The sequence below is a fragment of the Microcaecilia unicolor genome, chromosome 5 (assembly GCF_901765095.1).
Source record: "Microcaecilia unicolor chromosome 5, aMicUni1.1, whole genome shotgun sequence".
In the NCBI taxonomy this organism is placed as follows: Eukaryota; Metazoa; Chordata; class Amphibia; order Gymnophiona; family Siphonopidae; genus Microcaecilia; species Microcaecilia unicolor.
The window spans coordinates 76,560,987-76,577,903 of record NC_044035.1 but is presented as its reverse complement, the minus strand read 5'-3'; the positions used below and the strand labels follow the sequence as shown (position 1 = coordinate 76,577,903).

The 16,917-nt window shown below is 42.3% G+C and overlaps 1 protein-coding gene across 1 annotated transcript in view; it reads left to right on the top strand.

Annotated features, from left to right (window-relative positions):
- The window catches only part of CC2D2B (coiled-coil and C2 domain containing 2B), a 227,789-nt gene that overhangs the window by 118,490 nt on the left and 92,382 nt on the right, over window positions 1–16,917 (top strand). Inside the window, 2 exon segments of the mRNA XM_030204963.1 lie at window positions 2,206–2,344; window positions 7,127–7,330. Of these exon segments, the coding sequence (XP_030060823.1) occupies window positions 2,206–2,344; window positions 7,127–7,330 (343 nt within the window).

The following is a 16,917-nucleotide window of genomic DNA, read 5'->3' as shown; positions in this document are numbered from 1 at the left end:
AGTTACAGTACCAATAATGTGGTTCGTTGAGTGATGACCTCTAGAGAAGATTCTAGGAATGCCGTAAGGTTCATTGCATCTTGTTGTAAATTTTCTGGTGGTTTCCCACCAGTTTGAATATAATAAGCACGTGTTATAGGCGGCAGCGAAGTCTCCGGCATTCCCAGAGTTTCCATAAAATATTTTCTAACCATTTGAATTGGTACCACCAAAGGAGACCGAGGAAAATTTATAAAACGCAAAGTCAGTCTTTTAGATTGATTTTCCAAGTACTCCAGGCGTCGTGAGGTATAGTTCTTGTCTTTAACTAAAGATTGTCCCAAAAGTTTGAATTTTTCAGTTTTTTCTGACAATCTTTTAACCTCAGAGGCTTGGAGTGTATTAGTTTGTATCTAGTTTAATGCTGTCTCTGAAAGAACTAAGAATTAAGTTTTGTAAAGCTGATTGAGTAGATGAAGTTAAGTCCCACAGTGACTCTAAAGTCACTACAGCATTCTCAGTGTGTTATGATATCTCAATGTGGCACTAACCCAGTTGATGGGAGATCCTTTGGGGCATTTGAATTTTTGCATACTGAAGAACCCGATTGGAAGATCATATTTTAGAAGTTGTCACTTCAGCCTACAGAGTCAGTGAGATCTAGGTCCAAATGACTTATACATTTTATATGAAAATTTCATCATAAAAGTGCAGTGCTGTGTACACATCCTAATTTCCTGGCTATGTGAGTGTCGGATATCTACTGAGACTAATTGTCCTTCCACAATTTTTCTTCCAGGCTTAATGTTCACAAAGATGGAATACAGACTGCAAAAGAGCCTTAACCTTCTCTCTAGAGTAGACTGAAGCCCATTGAAAGTATACCCAGGACTTTTTTTGAGGGGGTACTTGGGGGTACTGAGTACCGGCACCTTTTCTATTGTCTGCTAAAATCGACCCATTGTCCCCAAGTTTTAATGAAAGAGCTCAGGCCTTAACACCAATTCTGCCTTGTCATAGATTCTGTGACAGGTTGCAGGGGGCCTGGCCATTATGGGGGGCCATTGTGGGGTGGGTCCCCTCAGTGATCACCCCACCCCTGAAGGGTGGCCTGGCATTTGAGTACCGGCACCTTTTTTGCTAGAAAAAAATGTACTGAGGATAACCAACCTTTTGTTTCTTTCAACCCTACAGCCATATGTATATTGTTATGCCTAGACAGACCTACTTCTAGAAGGGCATATCAAAGCCCATAATGGCAGCATCAGTAGTCCATCTAAGACTGATTTTCATGGAGGTCTGCAAGGCTGCTAAGCTGTGATACCATGTTATTGTTTGGATGCTCAATCCCAGTGCTATAGAAGGTTTGGTTAATCTATACTGCATGGTCGCTTTGAGGGGTAGAACCCAACTTTATGCCCTTAGGGCCAATTTTTTTTTCTTCAGTTTGAAATGCTCTTCAAAAATATTTGTGTGATTTGTTCTTTTCCCTTTTTTTTCCTTTGAAGACAAGCCATAGCTATGAAATTGCACTTGGCACCGCTATCTCAATTGTCCTCAAACAAAACATTTTCAGAGGACAGCAGATATCAGTCCATATTCACCCACCCACCTTTCTAAGGAATTGGTTTCTTTTTTATTTTTGTTACATTTGTACCCCGCGCTTTCCCACTCATGGCAGGCTCAATGCGGTTTACATATTGTATACAGGTACTTATTTGTACCTGGGGCAATGGAGGGTTAAGTGACTTGCCCAGAGTCACAAGGAGCTGCCTGTGCCTGAAGTGGGAATCTATCAAGAAAGCTTTATAAAGAGCTGAAGGGGGCCTTATGCATTGGCAATGACTTGACACTTCCCATCCTATACATGCTAATTGTAAGTATGTAAAAATCTGTGGAAGCTTCTGGAGAAGATATTTCCATTAATGACATTACCCACTTCTGAGAACAGCAAGATAACAGTTCACAAAACAGGTAAACAATTTTGTTTTAATTGGAATCCTATAGTTGGTCCCTCACTTATTGGGAAAAATGCCATAGAACTTTTATTTTCTGGGAACTGTACATTACTTGATTTATTTTTATCAGCCAAAAAAAAAAAAGAACTTCAAATAAAATTCATGTTGATGAACATGTAAATTTTGGATTGTAAATGCATGCATATGGCAAAAACAATGTGACGTATCATGTTTCTCAAACTAATAACATTGAGTGTTCTTATTTTAGTGCATTGAAAAGTGTAAATACCATCATGCCCTCTCCGAGTTCCTGGTTCAGGAGTTCTAAGAAATTTGAAGAATGGGCCAAAGAAATCAGAATTGATCCTAATGATCCACAATATTCAGATCTGGTGCAGTATGACATGGTAATATATCAAATTACAGAATTTTTATCATATGTAGAAGAAGCTGATCTCTGAGTTGTTGGTTCCAAATACTTGCTGTGGATGAACTTTTCATTGGAATCCTTTGCTATCAAAGTTTCAGTATCACAACATATAACATAGTAGACCAGCTGAGTAGACTAGCTGAGTAGACTATCAGGCTCATTTTCGAAAGAGAAGGACGCCCATCTTTCGACACAAATTGGAAGATGGGCGTCCTTCTCACAGGGTCGCCCAAATCGGCATAATCGAAAGCCAGTTTTGGGTGTCCCCAACTGCATTCTGTCGCGGGGATGACCAAAATTCACAGAAAATTCACAGGGGCATGTCGGAGGCGTAGCGAAGGTAAGACTTGGGCGTGCCTAACTCATGGGCGTCCTTGACCCATAATGGAAAAAAAGGGTGTCCATGACAAGCACTTGGATGACTTTACCTGGTCCTGTTTTTCTTATGACCAAGCCACAAAAAGGTGCCCGAATGACCAGATGACCACCGGAGAGAATGGGGGATGACCTCCCCTTACTTCCCCAGTGGTCACTAACCCCCCTCCCACCCTCAAAAATATCTTTAAAAATATTTTGTGCCAGCCTCTATGCCAGCCTCAAATGTCATACTCGGGTCCATCACAGCAGTCTGCAGGTCCCTGGAGCAGTTTTAGTGGGTGCAGTGCACTTCAGGCAGGCGGACCCAGGCCCATTCTCCCCCCCTACCTGTTACACTTGTGGTGGTAAATGTGAGCCATGGTAGATTTGATCTAGGTCCTGAGTGACTTTTTTGTAGAGCTGGACTTTAGTTGACCTCAACCTGTGCCTTATCAGTGAGACATGCAGAATGAGAAAAATTAAGGCGGCGGGATGTGCAGAGCTTGCCCAAGGACACATGCTTTATTAAAATTAAATTTAAAATTAATTACAATTACATGCTTCAACAGGGTCTCTTCCCCAAGGAAAAGGGCAATATTGTACTCAGCCCGATATCAAAAGATACCAAGAAAAAAACAAATGAAATCACCAGCTACCATCCAGTAGCATTGATCCCGCTAGCAGTCAAACTGATGGAAAGCATGGCAACCAAACAACTTACAGACTACATAAACAAATTCTCAATACTGCATGAATCACAGTCTGGCTTCCACCCCCTCCACAGCACTGAAACCGTGCTACTCACTCTCCTAGCCAAATTCAAACAGGAAATAGCAACAGGCAAAAACCCCTTCTCCTCCAATTCGACATGTCTAGTGCATTTGACATGGTAAACCATAATATACTATTAAGACTGCTAGATAAACTCAGGATTGGTGGAAACATACTCAACTGGACCAAGGGCTGCCTAACCACAAGAACATATCAAGTAAAATCAAACTCCAGCATATCATCACCGTGGAACACAGACTGTGGAGCACCACAAGGATCACCACTATCACCGATCCTCTTCAACCTAATGATGACCCCATTAGCCAAGACCTTATCCAATCAAGGCCTCCATCCTTTCATATACGTAGACGATGTCATAATATACATCCCCTACAAAACCAAACTGACAGAAATCACTAACGAGATCAATCTCAGCTTGAATATCATGGACTCAAGGGCTAATGCAATTCATCTAAAACTCAATAAAGAAAAAACACATTGTCTCATCCTCTCATCCCAACACAGCATGGACACACCAGACTACTGTCTTATGTGCAAGGACGGTGAGCCCTTAAGTCCCGTAAGGCCCCGAGGGACCTTAAAGAACAGCCGTGCAACCCCAAGTCTTCACCCGCGGCGACCGCCGTTCACCAAGGGTTGAGCCCCCAGCTGCAGGCGGTCAACGGGACTTCAGGAACCGCGGGGCGCCGAGCTGACCCGGACAGGGACCAGGAGAGCAGCGGGCAGATGGAGAACGAGAACATCCAATAACAGTCAAAGTTCAGGGCAGGCAGCAGACAACGAAGTCAAGATCCGGCAAGAGGTCGAGGCAGACAGCGAGCAGGGAAAAAATCAGGAACAGTCCAGAGGTCAAAACCAGAAGAACACGGAACGCAGAGGAACACAGGAACAAAATGGAAACAGGCCTCGGGAACAGAACCTGAAGCAAAGTTCTAACTCAGTTCTCTTCCTTAAGTACTGTACAGCATCAGCCGCCCCGCCCCCGCAGGTATAGCCAACCAACCCGAACCTGGCTAATGACAGAGCCCTTCTGATTGGCTCTGTCGGCCCAATCCAGCACCTCAGAGGCGGAGCTCCGGACCCCCGCGCCCGGGAAAGACGAGGACGCCGGCCATCGTGCCTCGGCACTGCCTCCTCCCGCAGCGCAAACACCGCCCCCACAGCCGGCGACCGCGAGACCAGTGGCCGCAATCGCCGACCTCTGGCCTCGGCCCCGGATTGGGCAGCCATCACCGCGGCGGGCCCCGGCTCCCCGCTGCGGCTTCCAGATCATCGACCCTCGCCGAAGTGGACGACAGCTCCCGCCCCCCCCGCGGAGGAGCCGGAGGGAGCTGCGGACGCGACAACTACACCCTTCCTATCTCAGACAGCCTGAAAATCCTCAGTGTAACATTGGACCGTAACCTAACACTGGAGAGCCAAGTGGCATCCACAACAAAGAAAATGTTTCACTCAATGTGGAAACTCAAACGCTTAAAACAATTCTTCCCGAGTGAAACATTTTGCACCCTGATACAATCAATGGTTCTAAGCCACGCAGACCACTGCAACGGAATTTATTCAGGATGCAAACAACAAACCTTAAAGAAACTCCAGACCGCATAAAATATGGCAGCTAGGCTTATATTTGGGAAAATGCGATTTGAAAGCGCAAAACCCCTTCGCGAAAAGTTATACTGGCTCCCAATCAAAGAACACATTGCCTTCAAAATCTGCACCATGGTTCACAAAATCATCTATGGTGAAGCCCCGGGATACATGACAGACCTGATCGACTTATCAACCAGAAACATATCCGAATCAACTCGAACATTTCTAAATCTGCACTACCCAAGCTGCAAAGGTCTTAAATACGAATCAACCTACGCATCCAGCTTCTCCTACATAAGCACGCAACTATGGAATGCATTATTATTTTTGCATTGTTAATGTATTTGCAGGTTCATGATCATGTCTGGTTTAATTCTGTCACTGTTTTTGATTCATCTTTTTGCAAAATCTATGGTCCTCATCAAGTGTTTATGATACTTATTGAATGGAAGAGACGTTTAAGATAATTTTAAAATACAAGTTATTGTATTAGTAATATCATTCTTTAATACATTTTTAAATGTTGTTTCCATGTTTTATAAATCTGTACACACATCTTTTTAGGGTATTTGGTTTGTGTCTGTTATAATTATAATTATTTTTGAGATTATGCTTTATTCATTTTGAGATTATGCTTTTAGACTATTTGTAATGTATCCGTTTTTATTAATGTTTTGAGTTAATATAATTTATTGTATATCATTTTAGGGACTCCTGAGGCAGGCCTGAATGGCCGAAACACGACTTGTGTCGAGTCCAGTTTTTTAAGAATAAACTCTTGCTGTGAACTTTTTTCTGAGTCCAGTAGAAGTTTGTTTGGCGTCATCCATCTTGTCACCTTCGCTGAGTTCTTTTCTTTTCTTGGTTTTTCCATTGCGGAGGTCCGCTTTCTTCTGTGTTTGGCCGTTACCAAAAGCCTTGAAAATGACGCATGACTACCTAAACTTCCGGACATCACTAAAGACGAACCTGTTTCAAAAGGCATACCCCACCGACCGAACTTAAATGCCTGAACTCTGCAACACAACAAAACTCAAGTACATAATGGACATACCTCAACTCTTCCGCCGTACAATTCCCTAATGTGGCCAAGCTACATGAACTTTATCCTACCATAACATCACTTTGTATTTGTTCCCCGGAGACTTCAAACCTCTCCGGTACTATGTAAGCCACATTGAGCCTGCAAATAGGTGGGAAAATGTAGGATACAAATGTAACAAATAAATAAATAAAAGTTGTGTAGCTAAAAAGATAATGTAAGTGAGAAAGTTATTAGAGCTGAAAGAAACTGAAATTGAGAATTGTACTTCAAAGAGATCAAATTGTATAAATATTTAGGCCTTTATGTTATAGGGCAGAGCATTTTGGGAAAACTTCCTGGAGTGCTGTCCCACAGCTGTGCATATCTTTACTTTGTAAAGGTAAGCTGCAGACTGACATCTTTATTTTGTATTCAGCTGGCTTAGGACTACTACTACTACTACTATAAATCATTTCTATAGCGTTACCAGTCGTACGCAGCGCTAACCAACAAATAAAGAACTCACTTTGTTTAAGAACTGTGAATTGAACCTGTGTTTCTTCAATCGGTTAACCTCAAAAAAGAAATTTAACCGACCAGGAGCCATTTCTGGCTGTTTAAATTACTTTGAATATTAATCCCATTAACATTTACTTAGCACTGCTCTCTGTGGAAGCTGCAACATTGAATGTAGAAGTAGAGTAGTGACCACCATTGCTATATGGTTAGTCATCGATAGCCAATTACTGTCTTTTTAACTAAGCAACTAAGTATAGGATAGACTTTTTGCTGTCCTAAATTAATCTGTATAGCTATGTGGAGGTAGTCAGAGCACCCACACTCCATCCTGGCATTATCCAGATAGTGCTGAGACAATCTGTAAGAATTTTCAGAGGCACTATACAAATACTGCCACTGAAAATTCACAGTTTTGATATTTATGAAGGTACTACATCTTCAGAAAGGAGCTAACTATTTTGTCATGTCTTTTTGCAGTATGCAAGAATCAAGGATCAAGCTGTTTCAGAACATTTTCGTTTTGAACAGATGCAAGAAGAATTCAACTTTCTTACTGAGGAAGAGATTGCAAAATCAAAACGATTTCAGCTCCTGGTGCTTAGAAATTCAGAGCCATCTGAATTTTGTCATTTTCAGCAGATTCCCCTCTATGATAAGGAGATACCAGATTCAGTTTTCCAGGTATGAAATGCAATTTTCAGAGTGACATTGTGACTGAAAGTAATTTGACAGTAATTCTAGTATCAATGAAACTTCAATCCAGTACAGTTTGACTATGTGCTGCTCCTTTGTAGATATACTGTGATTTTTTTGTCCGTAACTGCATACTTTATTTGTATTGTTCTGTATTGATTATGCTGTGTTGTGTGTAATTTGTGCAGTTGATTTTACAGTTAACTGCATAAATCTATTTTTTTTTCAAAATTTGACAATGTTTATAAAATATGAAATTATTTCTGCTCTCCTCCCTAAAGTATGCCTATTTTTGCCAAATGTATAAACATAGATCTGTGGCAATGTATACACTAATGTGCATGCATGAAGACATCAGCAAAATGGCAGCCAGGACCTGTGGACACCTGCTTTCTGGCTGTTCTAGAATTTTCTGGCATATTCTTTTGGCTTTGCTTTTCTGTGTGCTACTGTTAGTTTCTCCTGACGTCTGCATACAGAGATGCTTTCCTAACCACAAACTCAGATAAGGCCCCCTGTTGCCAGGGCAACTCAACTGCCTGTTACAGAAATAACTTACAGATGAAGATGTGGCAATGACCCTATCACAGGTTTCCTGTGTACGTGCAGGGTTTCTGATTGGTCCAGGGTAGGGGAGCAGTGATTGGGTAGCACAGCGGTATAAAAGTGCAGTGCACACAAAGAACATTGGAATATCCTTCTGGCAGGTCAGAGTTTATATTGCTTGCCCAGAACCTATTCCCCGTGAAATGTATCTTTTGTTTCCTGCCCCCCCTCCCCCCACAATGGCTGTAAGTGAGAACTAAAATCTTTGCAGCTAAGTTTCTTTCTTTCTTTTCTTTCCTTTGTGACCTTTATATGATAGGTTCTATGTATCACATTCTGTAGAACTGCTGGAGCTCAGAGCCAGTGATATTTCCTGTCATTGGTGAAGAACAGACTTCCTTCCTCTTTTTCCTTTTTCTCTGAATTCAGACTGATTCTTTTACAAATACAAAGTTACTGTTGTTAAATTTTGTAAGGCTATTAATGCTTGGAATTGATACCATTTCCTGTACTATTGTGGTGAGTAATAAAGATTCCTTTCTTTCTAACTTCAGTCAACCTTTTTCTACTTCTAAGAATAGCATAAACAAAACCACAGCATTACATGGCCCAGCTAGTATGGGGCAACAGCATAAGCTATTCTGCACACAGGGTCCAAGGAGAGACATGGCCAGCCAGAGATTTAATCAGTGAATCTCATACACCAGAGAGGAAAGAGCCTACAAGAGGGTGCACTCAGGAGCCATCACCAACGAAATCAAGCTCAGCTTGAATATCATGGACTCATGGGCAAACGCATTTCAACTAAAACTCAACACAGAAAAAATACACTGTCTCATCCTCTCATCCCAATACAATACGAACAAACCCACAAACATAAACACAGTGGCGTAGGAAGGGGGGAGCGGGGGGGGGGGGCGGTCTGCCCCGGGTGCACGCCGCTGGGGGTTGTCGGCTCCGCGCTGGTGCACTGCCCTCTCTACCCCGGAACAGGTTACTTCCTGTTCTGGGACAGAGAGAGCAGTGAATCAGCGCGGAGCCGACACACCCCAGCAACGTGCAGTCGGGGCGGATCGGCCCTCCCGCCCGTCCTTTGCCGCACGTATGCGCTCCGGGGGGGGTGCGCTCCAGCGGGAGGAGGGTGCGCCGTGCTGCACCCGGGGGGGGGGGGGGTGCGCAGCGGCGACCCGCCCCGGGTGTCAGCTCCCCTCGCTACGGCTCTGCATAAACACCCCAGATTATACCCTCCCTATCTCAGATAGCCTGAAAATTCTCAGTGTTACAATCGACTGTAACCTCACACTAGAGAACCAAGTGAAATCTACAACAAAGAAAATGTTCCACTCAATGTGGAAACTCAAACGCGTGAAACCATTCTTCCTGATGGAAACATTTCGCAACTTGATACAATCAATGGTACTAAGCCATGTAGACTACTGCGGATGCAAAGAACAAATTATAAAGAAACTTCAGACTGCTCAAAACACGGCAGCCAGGCTTATATTTGGAAAAATGCGATTTGAAAGCGCCAAACCCCTCCGTGAAAAACTGCACTGGCTCCCAATCAAAGAACGTATTGCTTTCAAAATCTGCACCCTGGTTCATAAAATTATCTACGTCAAAGCCCCGGGATACATGACAGACCTCATAGACTTACCAACCAGAAACACAACAGGATCAACACGAACATACCTAAATCTCCACTAGCCAAGCTGCAAAGGACTCAAACACAAATCAACCTATGCATTCAGCTTTTCCTACCACAACATTACTGTATTTGTTCATACTGGAATTGGCAAACGCCTTTACGGTACTACGTAAGCCACATTGAGCCTGCAAATAGGTGGGAAAATGTGGGATACAAATTTAACAAATAAATAAATAGCATTAGAGAAAGGGGGTTAGAAAAGTTAACTTGAAGGAAAAAGCTATATAGTATGGGCTAGGATGCTAAGGACCCTGAAGAAACCACTGTCCTGTATAGGCATCTAACTGGCAATTGGGTACACTCTGCCTTTGTGATCTTTCTGGTGCCTTGGCCATGTCTTACCCTTGATCAGGGCAATCTGAAGAGGCCAGAGAAGCAAGTTGCAGCACTCAGCACCTATGTAAGGATTTTACTAAGTAAAGGGAAAGGATTCCCCAGGAAAATTCAATTGCCAGACAAAGCCACATAGCTCTCTGAAGGTATGACCAGAGTGCACTGGATGCTACCAAAGGAAGGCATGCCAAAGTCAGACATTGGTCTCAGATATGCAAATAAGATGAGAATTTGGTCCAGTACATGGCTTAAAGGATTTTGATTAAATAAAAAAAAAATTCACTCTACAGAGAATCTGAAGAAACAGGCCCAATACCTATGACTGCATTGTGCAGCCTGACTGGAGAAGGTGAGGCCTAAATGTATTTATTTAGTTGTAGAAGCTTATATACCACCAAGATCATTGTGTGGTTCCCCAAATGGAGTAGGAACCAAGTAAGTACATCTACTGCAAGTCACTCATATGCATTATCCTCTCAGCATATTTTGTCATAGCATCGACTGTCCTTAACAGTGAAATATCTCTGCAGATGGTCCTACAGTATCCTCTAGGTCTAGATCCATGCCTACCTATTGGGAGTAGGGTTTCTTCACAGCTTATCTCAGCATACAAAGTGTAGGGCTTTTACAGCAATGAGGGCTTTCATCATAGTCATGCTAGCACCTCTACCCACTATCAGGGCTACTCACTATCAAGGCTACCCACTATTCTTCTGCTCTTCCTTATCTCTCAATACAAATCATGGCCAAATGTTTTCAACTATTATATTGGGATTTATTATTGTTTTGTTTTATGCTATGGTTGGGCTGTAATCTTTGTTTGAATGGACGTTTTTTTGTTGTTTTGTTTAGGCAGCTGCAGCCATTTTGATAGCTATTTTCACTTAAAAATAGATAATTTGGCATTTATGGCATATATGTTGAGTTTTATGTAGCTAAAGGTATTTATTTACTTTATTATTTTTCAACTGTAGCCCTCTTTTTGGTATTTTCAAAACAAGTGTCTTTCTGTGAAAGTGTTGAAGTAGTCACAGCTGTGACTGATAATTAAGATAATTGTCATTTTATAGCCTATTTTGTTATTTCTTGACTCTCCTGATCATGCAAAGGATGCAAATTTATGCTGAATTTGGTAACAATCTAATAATAGTGAGCCTGATATTCAGCCAGTGGTGATCAGCATTTTGCTGACCCCCGTTGGCATTAAACCCAGAAATTCAATGCTAGGCCATGTCCAGGTACCGGCATTGAATTTCTGGATTATAAGAATATAAGCGTTACCATACTGGGACAGACCAAAGGTCCATCAATACCAGTATCCTTTTCCAACAGTGGCCAATCCAGGTCACAAGAACCTGGCAAGACCCTGAAAGTGTAAAATAGATTTTATGTTGCTTATCCTAGGAAAAGTAGTGGATTTTCCTCAGTCCATCTTAACATTGGCTTATGGACTTTTCTTTTAGGAAATTGTTCTAACCTTTTTAAAACCCTTTTATGGAGCTGGTTAATGCAAAGCTGGTTAAATGCAGTATTCAGCACGTAACATAGGACTGACTTTTATGCAGTCCTATTCATGCGGTTACCCTGCCCAGTTTATCTTATTTTACAGTTGTCTAGAGGTAGGTAGGTTACAGGTTATTTTGGTTCGAGGAGGATTACCATAATCTTAAGTGGATAGGTCATACTGTGGGTTACAGGCATGTTTGTGAAGACTAGTATTGTGTTATAGGTCAGTTGGGGGGACATAGGCCTGGTTCGGTTCTATCCATTGCTGAGATTGTGGAGTGTTTCCCGGTGATTTATCTGGTTACGTGGGGTCATTGGGAAGGAATTTCCTAAATGAGTTTTCAGGTGTTTTCATAAGGTTAGGTAATTGTTCAAGAATTTGAGGTTTTTTGGTAGTGTGTTCCAGAGTTTGATGCAGACGTATGAGAAGCTGGTTGTATAAGCAGACTTGCATTTTATACCTTGGCATCTCAGGGAGGATAAGGTAAGATCTTGAGCTTTTGGTAGCGTTTCAAATTAGTGGGTTTATTAGACTGGTTATATAGCCTGGGGAGAGGCTGAAGATTTGGTGGTCTACCATGTCAAATGCACTAGACATGTCAAACTTAAGTAGGAGAAAGTTTTTACCTATTGAAATTTCCTGTTTGAATTTGGCTAGAAGAGTGATCAGCACCATTTCGGTGCTGTGATGGGCCCTGAAGTCTGATTTGGATTTGTATAGTAAGTTGAATTTGTTGATGTCTACTAGCTGGTTGGCCACTATGCCTTCCATTATTTTTATTTATTTATTTGTTTGGTCCACTTGTATCCCACATTTTCCCAGCTTATGCGGGCTCAATGTGGTAACAAAGTTACAAGAAAATTACATAATATAACAGGAGAAAATTGTTCCAGTAATAGGATACAAAGAAGTACAGAGGAGCTAAAATAAGAGAATATAGATGGGAAAACAGGAGCAACCAAGGAGAAGCTGACAGAGGGTAAAGAGCAGGTAAACTACCAAAACGGGAAAAAAAAGGAGGTTAAACAACATTGCTGACTTCGGGTAGGCTTTAGTAGACAAATAAGTTTTTAACAGTTTTTTTAAAAGTTTGATGATCCGATGACTCTTTCAAGAGTCTCGGCAAAGCATTCCAGGTTCGTGGGCTGATGAACGAGAAGGAAGAAGCATAGAGCGTCTTGTATTTCAGATTCCTGCATTATTGGTAAGGATGCAACTGGTCTGTAGTTTGTGACATTTTTGGCACTTTTCTTTGAATCTTTTGGGAATGGCATGAGTAGTATTTTACCCTTGTTCATTGGGAATCAGCCTTCTTGGAACATGAAGTTCAGATGGGATGTGAGTTGGTTAATGAAACGGTTAGGGGGTGCTCTTATGATGTGGTGGGGCATGTGCCTAGCATACAATGTGATGTGGAAAATTTTCTTAATGCTTGTGCTACTATCTCATTGATAAGCTGAGCAAAGATAGCACATGTCCTGTCCGCTGGGGATTCCTCTGGGGGATAGTCGAGTTCGCCTATGAAGGTTTCAAGGGTGGTGTCTTCCTGTGGTAGGATTTTTCATAGTTTGATGATCTTCTCTTTGAAGTATCTGGTCAGTTCGTTTGCTGGTGGAGGATCGTCGTTTGTAAACAGACTATTAAACACCCAATTACTGACTACAACAAACGTATATAATCAGTAAAGCACATGCATGCTAGCCGTGTATGCAAGTGTTAGATTTCAGACATCACTAGGTAGGTGTCACAATTGAGTTTACTACCATGTGGAACACCAGGGACTCTGAGCTTGGGTTGTGCATGTTCACCTATGACAGCCCCTTTTCTCTTTAGGTTTAGCCCTCTGTTACTCAGAGGTTGTCAGAATTTAAAGTACAAGCCTAAGGTGTTCCCCACAAAGCACAGGTCAGAGCAGGCAGGACAGGGTCAGAAGTGAAAGACAAGCCAAGGTCAGCAACAAAAGAACAGTCAAGAAAGTAAGAAACCCAGAAACTCAAATGGGATACCTATCAGGGGCAAGGTTAAATAGGTACTGGAGACCAATGAGAGAAGATGCATTCTCAGAGGACCAATTGTATCAAGATGCTCCTGATATATTTTTTTAATTTTATTTTTATAAGTATTAACAATTTTCCAAGAAACTCTTGATATGAAAAATAGAAGGAGATAAGCAATACATTAAAAAAAAAAAAAATGTCCACATATTTTCCCCCACTTATTTCTTTCAAGTCCACAACTATTGGGGAAGACAAGGAAATATTTTTTCCTCTATTATAAGTTTGGAAATTAAAGAGATACATTATATGCCATATCAACTATAATTACGGCGTAGATGTAGATAATGCTGCTAGTTGTTGATTGGGAGTAACAACCACCTTCAAGTCTAGAAAGGAGTTCAAATGAGTTGGGTCATAAAAAATATATTAAGTGAATTAATTTTCAACACACATTTACACGGGAAATTATGCCAAAATAAGCCGCCCATCTGTAAGACCCTAGGGCGAAGCTTTAAAAATAATTGGCGCCTCTTTTATGGTGTTCTGGTGATATCAGGAAATATTCTAATTTTGTTATTCATAAAGAGTTCATCTCTATGATGAAAAAATTGTTTCAGGATCCAATCCTGATCAGGTCCAGAACAAAAGTCACAATCAAAGTTGCTGGTGTCCCCATTTCGTCTTCTTGAATTATTTGTGTTAAATTCATTGTATCAAATGAGACCTCTGCTCCTTGTTCAGTCTGAATATTGTCTTTTTATTTTTATTTTTTAAATGGTGGTAAGTAGTAAATCTTTGAGACAGGCAGAAATGCCTGTTCTGGAATCTTCAAAGTTTCTAACAAATATTTTTTAAACATTATCAAACGAGCCAATGATGATATTTTAGGAAAATTAATCAACCTAAGAGTTTTAGCTCTTAGTTGATTTTCCAAATTTTCAGTCTTAACATATAGTAGTGCATTTCTTTAATCAAGTTAATCTGTGTTTGCTGACAGGATTTTAATGACTCAGTATTCAACTGTGTTATTTTCTCAATGTTACTTGTTTCCAAGTTTACAATCTTTTCCAATGGAACTTTGAAGCTTGGGTCACCAGTAGCAGTTTCTGGGAGAAAGAATTTTCTAACCCCATAAGGGCCTCCCATATTGAATCTAAGGTTATAACTGTAGGTCTTACAGGCCAAAACGACTTACTAGGTGGTGTTAGTTCAGCAAGAATTTCCCCGAACAGTTGTGCTCCTCCTGTTGCATTGGAGTCTGCCAGAACACTTGCTCTCTCCATTTTCTTCCAGCCGACCCCGCCAGAGGAAACACTCCCTGGTCGATGACTCTAGGGGTTTCCTGCCCCTGCTGCAGTTCCAGCGCCGGCATTGTCGGAGACCTCTGTTCGTCGGGGCTGAACGTGATCTCTGCCTCAAGCTGGGGGAGCGGGACACCTCCCACCGCTCCCCCCAGCAGCGAGGAACCTAGCCCCAGACTTCTTCCTGGCAAAGCAAAGCAGTCCATCGGTCCCGTCGATCTCGCAGGTGTAGCGGGGCTCACATGCTGCTTGCCCCTCTGTTTTGGCATGAAATCAGGTAAGGGGTATCAATTATGGAGGAATCGGGTGAAGAGCTGCCTTACAATGTTCCCTTCAGGGTGCCATCTTGTCTTCCCGCCTGCTTCTGATATTTTATGGCCTTCTTTGACATATCAGCTGCATTCAACACCCTTGACCATCACTGACAGATTAACACTATATTGGACCCTAAGCAAACATATATTTGTGGGCCTCCCTTCCCTGCCATCATTTCAGCTCTCCCGAAGTAGCAGGGAAAAGTGCAGTCCCTAACTATAGGTATGATAGCAGTAATTGTGAGTGAGCATGGGGACTGTGCTAGCACATGCTTTGAATGGAGAGGCTTAATGGTTAGAGCTGGAGAGCTGCCAAGTTACTCCATTCCTGGAAGGAAATTCTGAGCAGTCCTGAATTTCTTCCTGGTATATTATGGGACCTGAAGTGCTGATTTCAATTGGAGGTATCAGGGACTACAAATAGAACAATGAATTGGAATGCCCTCCCGCGGGGAGGTGGTGGAGATGAAAACGGTAACGGAATTCAAACATGCGTGGGATAAACATAAAGGAATCCTGTGCAGAAGAAAGGGATCCTCAGGAGCTTAGCCTAGAATGGGTGGCAGAGCTGGTGGTTGGGAGGCGTGGCTAGTGTGGGCAGACATATACGGTCTGTGCTGGGGCTGGTGGTTGGGAGGCGGGACTAGTGCTGGGCAGACTTATACGGTCTGTGCCGGGCTGGTGGTTGGGCGGCGGGGATAGTGCTGGGCAGACTTATACGGTCTGTGCCAGAGCCAGTGGTGGGTGGCAGGGATAGTGCTGGGCAGACTTATACGGTCTCTGCCAGAGCTGGTGGTTGGGAGGCGGGGGTTGGTGGTTGGGAGGCGGGGATAGTGCTGGGCAGACTTATACGGTCTGTGCCAGAGTCGATGGTGGGTGGCAGGGATAGTGCTGGGCAGACTTATACGGTCTGTGCCAGAGCTGGTGGTTGGGAGGCGGGGGTGGTGGTTGGGAGGCGGGGATAGGGCTGGCCAGACTTATACGGTCTGTGCACTGAAGAGGACAGTACAAATAAAAAAGTAGCACATATGAATTATCTTCTTGGGCAGACTGGATGGACCGTGCAGGTCTTTTTCTGCCGTCATCTACTATGTTACTATACAAGTTCTAAACAGGATTGGCCAAAAAGTCTCCCTCCTGGAGCTGAGTAACTTGGCAGCTCTGCAGTAGTGGACTGAGAAGCTAGGCAAAGCCATTTTCACTCTCAGTTGCCTCTGATACAAACTAGAAATTCCAAGGACTGACTGCCCAAAAGTATGAGATTTCAGAACAACGTGTCCAAGATATAAATTTACAAAGTTATGCTTGTGAAAACTTTTCACAAATAGAAAAAGCAAAATATTTAGCTTTTTTTGATGCTTCTGACAGAATACAAGCAGAGTGGAGGCAGTATTAGGACAGGGTTCAAAGAAATTTGTCCAAGTAATTTAATAGTTAACAGACAGTGCCCCCCCAAAAAAAACATTTTGGCCCTAGGCATATGCCTAGTTTGTCTATGTCTTAATCTAGCTTTGTTGTCCATACTGTTCTCTTAAATTGATTGCCATCATTTGGTCTGGCTGGAGCAGTTTTATCTTGGTTCTCATCTTAGCAACCAATACCAACAAGTACGTATAGGGTTAATCCTGTTTACCTTGCACATCTTACTATGGAAGAACCCCAGAGCTCTGCCCTATCTGCTACATTGTTTAACCTATATTTGGATTCACTATGGCATAGCTAAGCTTCTTAGGTGTCCAATATAGATTGTATGTGGACAATATACGGTTCTTTTTCCATTTTTGAAATTTGATGATGCAGGGTGCTTAGTTGCCTTCATTCTGTCTCCGATTGGACGGCATCAAATAATTTAGCATTGAATATTGCTAA